General features: G+C 38.7%; 1 protein-coding gene across 1 annotated transcript in view; it reads left to right on the plus strand.

Moving 5' to 3' along the window:
- Positions 1-14,986, plus strand: part of MYBPC3 (myosin binding protein C3) — a 74,179-nt gene that overhangs the window by 46,278 nt on the left and 12,915 nt on the right. Inside the window, exons 19-23 of the mRNA XM_072421546.1 lie at positions 481-546; positions 4,829-4,988; positions 5,651-5,755; positions 6,731-6,919; positions 13,973-14,107. Coding sequence (XP_072277647.1) covers positions 481-546; positions 4,829-4,988; positions 5,651-5,755; positions 6,731-6,919; positions 13,973-14,107 — 655 coding nt within the window. The remainder of the gene's footprint in view (positions 1-480; positions 547-4,828; positions 4,989-5,650; positions 5,756-6,730; positions 6,920-13,972; positions 14,108-14,986) is intronic.

Below are 14,986 nucleotides of genomic sequence, written 5' to 3' on the forward strand. Positions count from 1 at the left end.
CGAGGAAAGGTGAGTTTAAAATTGTGAACAGGTGGGTAAGCATATTTTAATACAGAAGGCTTTGTATTTAACAAGATGCACCAACACGTTTCAGTGGCAGGATAGATCCCTCTTCATCAGGTCCAGATTAATTAAGGATCAAAATCTGGATTGGGAGGAACTGTACAACAAACTATTGCTGAGGATTGAGTATATCACTTGTTTCAGTTCATGTTCGGCTGCCGAACGTAGCTGGACCAGGCGGAACTTAGCTGGAACTATACCCATCCCCCAGGAACAGGTGATATCCCTGTTCCAAAAGAAATGTTTTGCAACATCCTGTTGAACAAAAATAAAGCCTATTCAGTGCTGCATTTTTCTTCCAATTTCACGGGGGAGATTTACTCCTTTCCTACTCTATCCACAACTAAAATATATATCTAAATATCGCCCCCCCCACCCTGGTCTATCAATCCGCTCAGCTCTGTTTTCCACAATCAGGTCATACAGCAGAGATCTGTCAAGACGGACAGTGATCCTGGGGTGGAGATGAACGAGGATGTGGATGTAAGTGGAGGCACTTTTTTTTTATCACCAGTGCCTATAAATAAGAGTAACAAAATCACATCTACATACTTACCGCACGTGTGAACCTTCATTTTTGTGATCACGCACAACTTACCATCACCTTTGCATTGTTGGTTAACTTCACGTGTGTAAATGGTTGGGGGGCGCGGCAGAACAAAGAATACTGCTAACTTGGCAAGTCACCTATGTACTGGTAAGAAAATTTAAAGCAGAGATGTCTATGCTCAAATTCATGTAGCTCATTTACATAAAACACACCCCAAATACATATGCAGGTGTTAACCAGAATGAGATCACTATGGGACAACTGGCCAACCTAATCTTGCATTTCAATATATGTAAACCAAGAATCCTTGTTTTTATGCAAAAGTTTGCAGTACCTCTTCTCCACCACAAGATGTCCTCAGACTTCTGGGTTAAGTGATACAAAGACTATAAGACCTTGAAGACTGAGGACATACAGTGAGTCATGGGTGTTACCATGTAATCCTAAATTGGCACATTGTAAAGATGCATGGAAAGTGTTGAAATCATTAAATTAGCAATGCCCTCATTGAAAACCTTCACTAAGACAACATCTAAAGAGGAGGAGAACAAAGTGCATCCCATGAATTTCCTGAAGGCATTAAAAGAAGGTAAGTATACACTGAACACGTCTGTGCATTTCTACACAGCAAAGAAACCTGTATTGAATAAAACATAATGCTGGTATTGCTGATCTCTTATAAGAATATTAATTGCCTGGCTGTTTCTGGCTTCCATACTATCAGCCACTATCATAGTGAGTGAGGTGAACCCTAAGATTACATACCTGACCCAGGACTGTGCATTAAACATTACTGAAGCCTTTAGAATAGCATTTAAGACAGAAAATCAACAATTTCAGAACGAAAGTCAGCAATGGTTGCCTCCCTATTCTGCCAGTACAGATTTTCGTTATCTACCCTCATTGCAAGGTTTATTGTTGGTTAGAGCTGTGTAGGTTTTCAATAAAAACAATGGCATTTCACTCAGGGTTGCACTATTTCATTGTTTAGAGAAAAAAAAATGATGTAATGAATAAAANCATATGGATAGGCTCAACCAGAGCAAACACTAAATATCGAGAAGTCTAATATGGAAAATATAAAGAGAAGCTTTTATGAGCAAAACATGTAACATATAACTTATGGAAAAATAAAGTTTATTTTGGATCTGGCTGTACTTGTTGGCAACAAACTCACTAACAGCAGAAATGTCACTGTGAAGCCTCAGAAGCCAGAAATAAATTGTACTGTCATGATTCAGCAGTGGGAAAATAAAATAATATAATGTTTTACTAAACATTAACATGTTGTTAGGATTCTGAAACTGCAGAAAGCAGAGAAAGGTAAATAATTGGTAATGGGATGTTGTACATGATATATTAGCTTTTGACAAGGCATAGTTTGCAGAATCAATCCTTGGTTATATATATATAATATATATATAGGTATAAAGGTTTTCCTGACTCTGTTCCTGTGTATACAGGAGTTTGGAGTGTTTTCAATCCTCTCTGCATATTCCTGCTGTTCCAATATCTGTAAAATAAAAGGGTATAGTGGGAGTCCTCCACCCAGGAGCAGTTCTGCAATAGGGATGGGCAAGCGAGTTTTTAAAACTCGATCTTGCGGTGAGTTCGACCACAAATGATTGCAGCTCTGAGAATCCACTGCGATCCTGGGGCACTAGAGGTTAATTACCTCTAGTGCCCAGGGATCGCAGTGGAACTGCAGAAGAACTCACAATGGAGTTGCAGTTCCACTGCGATGCAGTTTATCGAAGACAGTGTGCTACCCCCCGGCACTAGAGGTTAATTAACCTTTAGTGCCCAGGGGATCGCAAACAGGAGGATTCACAGGGAATTTCCTCAATCTTTTGATGGTTATGCAAAATCGGTTCACCGAAATTTCGCGGAACCAATGGAAGTTTGAGAAAATGTTCTCGAGAATTCCAGAGGTATTCTCATTTATCCCTATTCTGCAAAAGTTCAGCCATCTCTCCAATAGAATCCCTGAGAAATATACGACATTTCAGGGGATTTATCTCATGAGTATCTACCAAAATCTAAAATATCAGTTTTGATGAGCTGTCTTTTAATAAAAGCCTTCCAGGATCTAAGTTATAAAAATGGATTGGAGAAGAGTATCATCTATTTATGTTTAAGAGGGGATAGGATCACTATCTATAAATACATAAATGGTGCATACAAAAACACTCAGACCAGCTGCTCAGTCTGATGTCACTACAGAGGAAAATAAAACAGCCTTCATAATTGTGGGGAAAGAAACTTGGTATAGCCTGTGTCCCCAATAAACAGAAATTCCATCCCTTCTTTCCAGGTAAAATATGGTAGTTGTATGGCATAGTTGTACTTTTCATCTATATAGGGGTTTTTACTTGAAGGAGGTTGACTTGAAGGAGGTGTTCCATTGCAGAATTTGGGAACCTGGTTGTGTTCCTGGGATGTTGGTAGGTGGTGCAATTAGTACAAATAGTCATAAGGTTTAATGATGTATTAAAGATATTTATTAATGAGTAATATAATGATATATATATATATATATATATATATATAAATATATATAAAAATATATATATATATAGTATATATAAAATATTCAACCCAACTCGCCTGCCCACTTCTTCAGGGCTTTATCATTTCTATCCAGAATACACTAGGTGGCCTAATTCACCTAGAGTGTCAGTACATTATTAGGGCAGTTTGAGTAGCTATCACCCAGTTGTGGGGAGGATATGCCTAGAAGTTGTAGAACATCCAGGCATATAATACAGAATAGGAAGCGAAGAGACATTTCCTTAACAGGAAATAGGAACTGATTGCAATAAAAAAACAATTGCCACAAGCTGTCCACTTTGTATTCAAGTGGAAAAAGAAAAATTGTATGGCTGGAGTAAGATTTAAAATATTGTGTCTCCATGGATTATCAGGGAAAATAGCTCTAATAAATTATTATTATTATTATTACACAGTATTTATATAGCGCCATCATATTACGCAGCGCTGTACAAAGTCCATAGCCATGTCACTAACTGTCCCTCAAAGGAGCTCACAATCTAATGTCCCTACCATAGTCATATGTCATTAATATAGTCTAAGGTCAATTTAGGGGGAAGACAATTAACCTAACTGCATGTTTTTGGGATGTGGGAGGAAACAGGAGTACCTGGAGGAAACCCACGCAGACACGGGGAGAACCTGCAAACTCCATGCAGATAGTGTCCTGGCTAGGATTCGAACCTAGGACCTAGCACTGCAAAGGCCAGAGTGCTAACCCCTGAGCCACCGTGCTAAAATAATTTTACCCAAGAGTCACCCAACTTTTATTCAACATTTTTATACATTTGTTACATTGGATTTAATTAGAAAATTCAGTGTTATATATTTTCCTATTAAATCCAACTGTTTTTAGGGGAGCATAAGTATATATATATATATATATATATATATATAGACCCCTATGTTTTGTTTTATTTTTTACCTAAATCAACTATGTACCTATACCTAAGATTGCAGTGCTACTTGTAGAGGGTGTCAGGCTGATGGATGAGGGCATAGCCAGTGCAATGATGATCACCAGGGGTCCAAACATCAGGAAGGTGGTGGCACAATGACAGTCTGGAGGGAAATTGGTTATGCTACCTGTTTACGGCTTCTTTATGTTACAGAGTGTGAGGACCAAAACTTGTAAATTATTTCTATATATGCATACAAATAATTATCTATTTGCCTACCTTTAAAATTCAAGGCTGACATGTTTTTATCCCTATTCCTCTACCCTGTATGTTAAGTTTTGAATCTTATTTTTGGTAAGAAGTGCCATGGAATACACTTTGTACTGTGCTCTGTAGTGACAGAGCTGAGTAACAGCCACACTCCCTTACGTGTCATCACTCAGACTAGTATAGCAGAGAAAAAGGAAAGTTAAAAAGACCCTGAAATGGCATGTCTGTCTATCTCTGTTACTAAGGCCCAGTGCACATGAACAAATCTGCCTCAAGTTTCGCACTTGGCCCATTAATCCAATCCAATAGGTAATTGATAGGTTGGAAGTTCTAAAACACTGTATACATGTGTACAATATTCTGCACTTTTTTATGGATAAAAAATGATCAGAATTCCTATTGGTTTTGACCTGATAATACTTGCAGGACATGACTTTTGCAATGCAATGTGAGCTTTTGTGATGCTCTGTGGATTAACACTTCAGAATCCTTGTAGCTCATTACAGAAACCGATGGCAGAGTTCACGTGGAGACCCACGCCGACCACTGTGTGTTCATCATTGAGGGAGCAGAGAAGACGGATGAAGGTGCCTACACTGTGGTGCTGAAGAATGAAGCTGGGGAGGATAAAGCCAACATCAATGTCAAAGTTATTGGTAAGCCATATCTGCAATCTTACATAACCCAAACTGGATTAAAAAACAACAGCCAATGCAGTTTTGTATTTGTTAAACAACTGTCCTTTAATTTTTAAATAAAGTCAATGTGATTTGGTCTCTGTACAGCCTCCGCCATGCAGCGTTGCTAGACTGGGAAAGGTAGGGTTTGGGACCAGATGGGATCAAATGCCCCTATTCAAAGGCAAGTAACATACTGATAAGAGACAATCAAATACCTGACCTCATCATTCTCTTGCTTGTGTGGTATCTGCAGTCTATCAGGTCACCAGGCTGTCTTTGCTATCCTACAGAGCATTGTAAGGGCCCATGATTTGATAGTTAGATAGACAAATCATGTGGCAGATAAAAAGTTTTTAAGTATGTATTTAAATTATGTAAATAGCAGCTTGCCTAAAGTTCAGCTATTAAAGCATTATTGATTTTGGATACTACGGGGTGACCACAGATCACATACAGCGTGGCCAGCAGAGGGCAATATCCTGCTGATGGTGGTTATTGCCCAATCTGCAGTCAAAAGTCATCTGGTAAGCAGTTCTCAGGGTGGTAACTAGTATGTGTTCTGTTCTGTCAAGGGTCATCTTAGATACATGATTTATTCTGAAATACTTCACAAAGTTCTCTCTTGCTTTTTGTCACAGAGGTCCCAGACCCTCCTGAATCTCCCAGAATTCTTAACGTTGGAGAGGACTTTTGCACTGCACAGTGGGATCCACCAAAGTACGATGGAGGCATGCCGGTGCTGGGTAAGGGAGACACCTTCAGCTTGAAATATTGAGATATTTTGATAAAACATGCAAAATAATTTCCCCCTTAAAGCTAAATTCCAGAAACAATTTGTCTAATTACAAGAGGCATGGATAATGTATATTTATTTTTTGTTACACATCTGTGCAGCTATTCTGCATTAACAAACCCTCCTGCTACTTCTGTGCAGAAATTCCTACAGTAAAGATCAGTCACTGCTGCTCTCTCTCCTTGTGCAGGGTGAATGGTCTTGCCTACACCTACCTGTAGTTTGTTTTTGGAAGTGGAGAAGGTATAAATCAGTGTTTTTTGTTTTTTTAAATAGAGCTAGCCAACCCCTTAATCTTAAATAGGAATTAAATAAAGAAAAAAAAAAGTTGTAGTAGCATTTTTTTAGGCAGAAGACTTTTATATAGAAAAGTGTTGATACAAAAATAAATTATCGGTCACGTGACAAAAAAATAGCATAATACAAAAGAGTCTGGCTTTAACCCCATCTATTTCAGTGGGATAGGTAGGACTTCATACTAAATAATATTCTCCAAAAATTTTAATGTGAGTAGGTAAGGAAGAAGGAAAAGTAAACACCATACAGTGAAATTTGTCTAAGATCCTGATGCGTTTCGCCTTATTTTTTATTAGTAGGCTTTAGTGTGTGGACTTTTTGTGTCCCTCCTACAGCTTTGCTCCCTGCACGGGCTGTGCACAGTACAATGATGATATTACTGCTACTTACACACATAAGTTTGCAAGCGTATTTAGTGCACAGTGCAGAGAAAGTGGATTTTTACTTTTACAACTAATGAGGACAATTTTGAACATTTTATTCTGGAGTTTAGCTTTTAAGTCATTTTAGATGTCTTGCTTTTTGATGCATTGTATAATGTTTATCAAGAGAAGTTTGCTGTAGTTTCCAGATCTTTAGTAGATATTGTTCCTAAATGCTGTTGCTAATGGTGTCACTTCACTGGCAGGTTACGTCCTGGAGAGGAAGAAGAAGAAGAGCTACCGCTGGATGAGGCTGAACTATGACCTGGTGAAGGAACTGACCTACGAATCTAAACGAATGATTGAGGGGGTTATATATGAGATGCGTATTTATGCTGTTAATGCCATTGGAATGTCCCGACCCAGCCAGCCATCACAGCCATTCATGCCCATTGGTAAGTTATTTAAACAATTCCTTTTATATGTTTTACAAAGTGACATATATATATATGATAATATTCCCATGCAACTGTGTTTTTTTTAAGTGGTCTCTCTCATTCCTGAACTGCATATATACTGTCTGTGGCTAGTTTTTATTGAAATATGACCCCTGGCAGCATGATGTGTTATTCGACTTACTTTTTCAGTGGATTGGTTTCCAATCTTATGATCACTATGTTAGCTTTGATTCTTTCTATGACATTTTAACCACTATCTAAATGAAGGTGGCAGACTATTGTATATCTTTGTTATTGCATATATCAAAAGATTATGAACCAAATTGGCAGGTTATGGCCTGGTTGGCTCAATCACTGACAATATTTAGAGAAGTATATAATATTAATAATATTGGGTTTCCACAACCTTACAGCCCATTTCTGTGCATCACTCATACCCCTCCTATCTGCCCCCAATCACTCAAATACTTTATTACACTGTTTCATATGCCCTGCCATCTGTGCCTCCTGGTAGTATTGCTTCTAGTATTCACAACCAGTAATTTAAATGCTGCAGCAGACCGGAAGCCCCTTTCTGCTGCCATTAGCCACTGCAATATCTAAAGTACCCCTACCACTGTACAGCCAATAGGAACCATTCATATCCCCCAAGCAGTGACATGGATACCAATAAAGGACCCTGATCCACTGCAAGGAAAAAGATAGAAAACATAGAACTCTGTGTGTGTCAAGAGACCTTGGATTTGGATAGGTAATTCATTTTTTAACTAACCAAGAAAATAGCAGCTGTGAGGGGTTCCCTGGGGTTCGGCTTTAAACAGGAGTGGAAACATTGGGTAGGTAACACCTCTATCACATAGCCAGAAAAGGCAGCCTCTAAATATGACACCTTAGGTACCATGGTTTATAAATAGCCCAGGCTTCAGTCTTCGTCTTATGTTGTGCCGTCTAACATGACGTTTACTGAAATGCTGGAGTCACATTCATCAAAGCTGCCCATCATTTTTACCCTACATTGAAAACCTCAGTAAATTCCTCACAGGGTTTAACGTATCACATAACAGCAGGCAGTTGTGATAATAAAAATAGTATACCCCAGTCCTACAACAAAATACCACAAATATCAGTATGCACATTCACTTCCGTTATTCAATCATGTGAAAAGCAGATTCACTTTGCATGCTGTCGTGTGCAGGTGCTTTAACATGATTGGACAATTGAAGTGAATAGTCACATGATAATTAAAAGTAAATCAGCCCAATATATTTATTTATATCTCCTATCCTGTCCCAGGAACACCCACTCCCCCATTCCTTCCCTGTTAAGGTGTCACAGGAACATGAGGTGCAAGCCTCTTCCTAATTTGCAGCCACAAAAAAAGACAAGATTTTAATTGTTCCCTACTTTAAAACAAAATGGCTGGGATTAAAATTTAAGGCTATTCAAACAGCATCTGTAGATCTCAATCAGGCAAATTAGTAAATTTTAATGCAGGAAGGACATCACCTGCCCCTTTCTTCAATTATTGTTTTTTTACTTATTAGTTTAGTTCTGCTTTATTTTTTCATTAAAAAAAAGATAGTAAACCTACCTCACATTTGTTGTTCTAATTAACCTTGAAGTCTGTTGGTGCCAATAGGCACTGTCAGCCATCTTTATAAAGAAGTATTAACCGATGACTCACTTTCAATTGTTGTTTCACCCTAAAAAGCAAAGATGACTGTATTTCTGCTTTTCTCTCTCCATGGGCAGAACTGACATACTAGGGTAGGGGTGTCAAACTCAAATACACAGTGGGCCAAAATTAAAAACTTAGACAAAGTTGCGGGCCAAACTTGAAACTGAAATAGCACCGCTACTACAATTCCCTGCATCAAGAAAACAGTCCAATGCGGGGCTTAATGTTATGAGTGGCTCGAACTCCCTCTTCACTGAAATAGCACCGCTACTACAATTCCCTGTGTCTATAAAACAGTCCAATGCGGGGCCATGCATAGGCAGAGAGCCCGCTGGTCTATTGACGTGAGTGATGCCACTGCAGCGGGCCAGCTGCAATTCATGTTTAGAATTCCTTTTGGGGGCCAAAAAAAGGACGTTGCGGGCCAGAGTTTGACACCCCTGTACTAGGTCAAGGATACGCATTTTCAAAATATTTAGAGTACATTTTAAATACCAGCACATCCAACTGCTCTCCTAAGTTTTTAGCAAGGGATAGAGATCCGATACATATTCACCATTTCAGCACCCGAGGTGATGAGTGTTCTTGCAGAAAGCTCTAACTGACTAGCTCATGTCATTGTGAGTGCTGCATCCAAATTAGATGATTGTTGCGACAGATTGGTTGCCGTGGTCCACAGGTATAGAATTTCTTCTGTATGCTCAAACTGGTAGGTAATTGGCTTCTCCCCAATGTTGGCCTTAGGCTGTGTTAATGACATATGAGTATAGTAGGGACATCGGATCGTAATTCCCTCTGAGAGATAGGTAGTGATATGACTGTGGGCTCTGTGAGGAGCTGCATAATATGTCAGTGCTATATAAATTCAAGATAATAATAATAATCCAAATGGATGCAGTACTCCTTATGAGAGACACCAGGTATTTTAGGATTTGTACTAATATATGCAATGATGCACAGTGTTTATTGGACAAGGGCTGTGTAAGGTCACCCAAGGTCAGGGAGATGTTCAGCGGGGAGTTTAGAGTGGAAGATTAGCTTGCAGGATGTCCAAATAGGCAGACAAGCCTTCAATCTGTCCTGGAAGTGCTTTGCTGTGGTTATTTCCAATACATGGCTGTAAAACTAGTAGACAAAATATGCACAAATCAGATACACTCTTGTACTCAATGTGGAAGCTGTGCAAGGTAGATATCCAGGTTTAATGAGATCTTTGATGTCTTCCTAATGAGGATCTACATTTTCCTGTCACGTAGACCAGTATTACTCAACCAGGGTTCTGTGGAAACTTAGGATTCCTCCAGAGGTTGCTAATGGTTCCTTGAGCAATTTGGATCTCTTAGGTCAGATACCTCCGACACCAATGATATTTTTGGCTATCTGTAAGGGTGATATTCATTGGTCAGCAATATTAAGGACATTCATCCCAATGACTACCACACTAATGTACTGTGTGGATATAATAATTATAGAAGGGGTTCCCCTATTAACCACAGTCCAGCCCCCACGCACATATGTGGTCATGGGTACTGCCAAATGCACTTCATATACCAAATACACATCAATTGTGTGACGTATATTGGGTATTGGCATGCACAGGGAAATGAAAGAAATAATTCTAGGGCCATTTTTTAAGGTTATCTCTGAAGTGTATTTTGTCCAATAATATCAGTTTAATACGCAGATTTGCAAATGTTTTCTGAATTTTGTAATCTACAGCTACTCTGCTTCCAGAAAATATTTAATGTTTTTGGACTTCAAATGAGGTGCAGGCCTAAAATTTATTTTAAAAAAGCAACTTCTTTGCAAATTTTCTGGAAAAAAATGTAACGCTAAGGAGGTTAAACTACTTTTAGTTTTGGTCCCGAGGAAGACAGAGACCCCCTGTGTGACTGTTGCCAAATTTGACGCACAGGAGGAAAATAGATTCCTACTTGAGCAGTCGTATCAATTCTCTGGATCAAAATACTGCTAACATTAGCCTTAAGTAAATATAACTTTAGATAATTTTAGTTGCAAGATCTCCATTTCTTTTTAATTGTCATTATTGTTTTTGCAATGACTGTCTTGTGTGGGAAAGAATTCTACAACTTAATCACCCTTAACTGATGTCACCTTCTCCATTGCACAGTCATTGGGAGAAAAAAGTTAATTTGCCAAATGTTTTATTTCCTGAAAATACATTTATTAAAAAGTAATGACATTGCCTATAAAACTTAATTTATTTAACTAAGCAAAAAAATTTTTTTTTAATAAATATCATTCCATTTCTTCTTTTTTATTCAGTTGCCCATCCCTAAACCCTCCCCAATGTACATTTTGCAATGTGGTGCCAATAACTAAATCCTATGTTTAAGATGTGATTCTACAAGTGAAATAATATATAAAGTGGTCTCACACCCTCTGCACAGTGCAAAACCCTGATCTGGAAGCCTAGGAGCTGTTGATTAGGACATTGTTTAGGGGCCGTTTCGGACCCCAAGGGATAGAGCACACTGGCAATATATTTAATGAATTTGCATCATGACTTTTCCCTGGCATATGCCGTAGATAGCCTATATATAAAGAGGGGAAATCATTTTTTTTCCAAAAAAAAAAGTTTTACTGGTGTTTTTTGGCCTTTTGTGGGTTTTACTATTGCAGTAAAATCCAAGTCCCTCATTAATTTCGTTATACTGTTTGTATGCATAAAAAAAGGAAATTAAAATAAAAATTCAGTGTGAAAAATGTGTAAGTTTTGGATGAACCTTGGGGGGAAACATTTATAAAATGACAGCATAATTTGGTATAGTGTGCACAAGCACAACTACTTTATGATGTGTGCAGGAAAGCCGTCCTGTCTCTTTCATGAATTGCTGTATTATTGCAGAATGTGCGGGGCTGTGGTATGTGGCCGGTTTAGCTGTATACAGTGCTTGGCATACTTCTTCCTCATAATGTCATTCCATCTCCCATTCTTCCAGCAAACATGGAGGCTTCCAGTATTACACACAGCTGCTGGGGAGTGTCAGAGGTTTGTTGTCTACATAACGAACCTTCATCTGTCACCATTGCTGCAGATGACACGAAACATGTACAAGGCCACAATCCTGACTGATATATAACAAGCTAATATGTCATTGTATTACAAGCATGCCTAGGCACTGTGCATTTCTGAAATACACCCCTTAAATGGAATTTATTTTAAATTAAAACCCTGAAAAAGTAAAATGTCCTATGTAAAATAATAGGTGTGTGAGAGAATGCCTAGGTACTCATTTTCCTACTCATTTAGAATTCATTGCCAGTTATTCTTATTGTGACTTACATGTTACCTGCTTCAAGTGGATTCCTATAGACTTGTATGAGAATGCAAAGCCTGCTTGCCATGTATACAAGCCGGTCAATACAGAACACATGAACAATTAGAAGGGTTTAGAAGAGCTGTGTTGTATATTGTATCTGCTGTGTTATGTACCCTAAGGTGGCCATACGATGGATGCATTAAGAGGTAAATATTGATATTTTTCTGATATTGATTGTTCTGTGCACCTATTGACCAGCCTTATCAGGTGCTGCTCCATTCTGCTTCCACCTACTCCTACAGATTACTGTAAAATCAATAAGGAGCAAACCCAGCAACCAGCAGACTGAAGAATTCCCTGCTATCTGCAGTAACAACACCGCTCTGCTAGCCCTGCCTATTGTAATAGTAAATGACAGGTAACAATCCGATTGGGTGCCGGTTTTTGGGATGTGCTCCCTGCTGATTTACATTAGCCTGAAGTTAACAAGGTGGCACAACTATTGATCAGGCGAAAAACAGCCATTCCTCATCAATATTTATTGGCATGATTCAATGACAATATTTAATCAGAAATTATCTAGTTTACCTAAGTATTATGTTTTGACAAATCCAAGTCCGGTGTCACCAGTCAGTTGTTTGTAATTTTTATTTTGAGTTAATTATTTGTATTCTGTGTACTTTTGCTTTTTGAGGGAGGCTTTTCTTTTGGTTGATATTGTGTAGAGTGATCAGGTAATCAGTTGCAGGATATATGCACTTGTCAATGTACTTGGAATAATCTTCATATGATCCTAAATCAAGCAAAAAACATTTGCCCCTCAACACAAACTCAAAGCCCATCAATTTAGGATCCTATATTGTGAATACCTTCCTGTGTTAGTAACCTCCATTCTTTTCCATTCTTGGTGTCACAATAATAAAAAGTATGCAGTAATTGCTATAGTGGAGTAACAGCAATAAAAACAAAAGCTCTAACAGTTTTCCACTTCCCCACTTTTTTGTTTTGCTGTAGTGGCTGCACTTTCTGCGATATTTTCACAGTTTCATATATTTTCATGTTCACCAATTATTTTTAATTTGTTGACTGTGTTTGTAATTGATGTTGTGTGGTGTAATAAAATGTAACTTACAAACAAATCACATGTAAGTGACATTTAAGAGAACTAGTGTAGCAGCTGACACCAGGTTCTGCAGGAATAATTTGTATCTTTTCTATTTCCATAAATCATTATGTCACCTAAAGTCACCTTTCACACAATCTCGATGGGGCGACTCAGTAAGAGGAAACCGATCCTCTTTGTACGGAGGATCTATATTTATACCTTCAGAATGCCTTTGTTTGAATGGGAATTGTGAGCATCGCTGTCTTTTGTCATTGGGCTTCCATTTACATTGTATTATTTTATTTATCTAGAATTATCAATCATCTTGTCTGGTTTTAGTCTGGTATATGTGCTGATGGAAGTGTGCTGGCTATATTTAGAGGTGAGAGCATCAGGGTGATTGAGGATGAAGGCTCAGAGTACATGAAAGAAATGTAGCTATAGAGAAGGGGTGGGAGCAGGGTCTTGGTTAAGCTCATCCTCACTCCCCCCCCCCCCCCCCCCCGGGGTAATTGTTAGAGAGGGGATAGCACAGAACATAGGCAGCAAAGGGGACATTTGTGGAGTGGGGTGATTGTTAAAGCAGAAAAGGCATGGATCTTAGGCAGCAGAGAGGATACATATGTAGTGGGAACAATTACTAGAGCAGAAATGGTGGGGGATAGAGGCAGCAAAGGTATATTTATGGAGTCGGGGAAATTATTAGAGTGGAGTTGATGTGGGACTGAAGTAGCAGAGAGTATACTTGTGGAGTGGAAGCAATTGTTTAAGCAGCGGAAGCAGAGGATACTTGTGGAGCAGGGGTGATTGTTAAGGTGGAATTGGTTGGGACAGAAACACAAGGGAAATGTAGGATCAGAATGATACCTTAAAGACAGTAGATGGCGATCCTTCCTTTCACTGTCAGTAGTTCACTGTTTTAAAATGCAAAAAAAAAAAATCATGTAAAAAGTTACATTCTTTACTTTCTTTATATTCTTTAGCTCCTACCAGTGAGCCCACTCAGCTGACAGTGGACGATGTCAATGACACCAGCATTACACTGAAGTGGAGACCTCCAGAGAGGATTGGTGCAGGAGGACTGGATGGATACCTTGTGGAATACTGCAAGGAGGGTTGTAAGTGTTCCATTCTAATGGTCCTCAATGTTATAGGAGTCTGAAGAACTTTTTGGTTTGGATAAACCAAGACTTTTATTTTTATTTTTTTTGTTATGGGTCCTTCTTGGGAGATTTTTTTTCCTTCCATCTAAAGATACAATACAAAATTAAAGGGGATCTTTTCTCAGTGTCACCAAATTAGGCATCCCTACTGGATGATTTCCTCCTTATTCCTTTTCAAGTCAGCAGAACTAAAAATAGGGAGTGAACCTCTAAATTGAGACATAAACAAGAATGAAGACCTGGCATTGGTTTATCCTTAAGATACTTTATCCAAACAAAAAATAAATGGCTTTGAATACACTTTAATCCAAGCCTGGCTAGGTCTAATACTTTCATAGTGACTAATGAGTGACAGCACAAAGATCTGGAAAACAGACAGCAATGGATTTAGTGTCTGTTATCGTTGGCACATTATAAGCCCCTTATGTAGGCACAGGATCATCTCAGACTTTCCCTGACACTAGAGAGCTGTTAAGAAGCTTTTTAGTTCTTCCATGCTTCTTCAGAACTGGGTCCCTGCCATCCTGAGCACTCCAGCTTGATTGTAGCCTGAACATTATGGGACTCCGGATCAATGCCAAGGATGAAGATTAATTTAATCCTGACCGGCTATTCTTGTTATCAGTAATATGGTACTACCTGAACCCCATGGGCAGTATCCATTTACTGCTGGCCCCTGCTCAGCTGATAATGGTTTAATAGGATTTGGGCAGGATGTGTGATGAGCTCTGTTACCAAAACCTGAACTTCTGTCCATGGTCCATCAAGCTTGCTGAAGTATGCAAATCATGCCAGAAGCCACCAAAAGGATTTAAGGATCCTTGGTGTACACTT

This window comes from Pyxicephalus adspersus, chromosome 9 (genome assembly GCF_032062135.1).
Source record: "Pyxicephalus adspersus chromosome 9, UCB_Pads_2.0, whole genome shotgun sequence".
Classification (NCBI taxonomy): domain Eukaryota; kingdom Metazoa; phylum Chordata; class Amphibia; order Anura; family Pyxicephalidae; genus Pyxicephalus; species Pyxicephalus adspersus.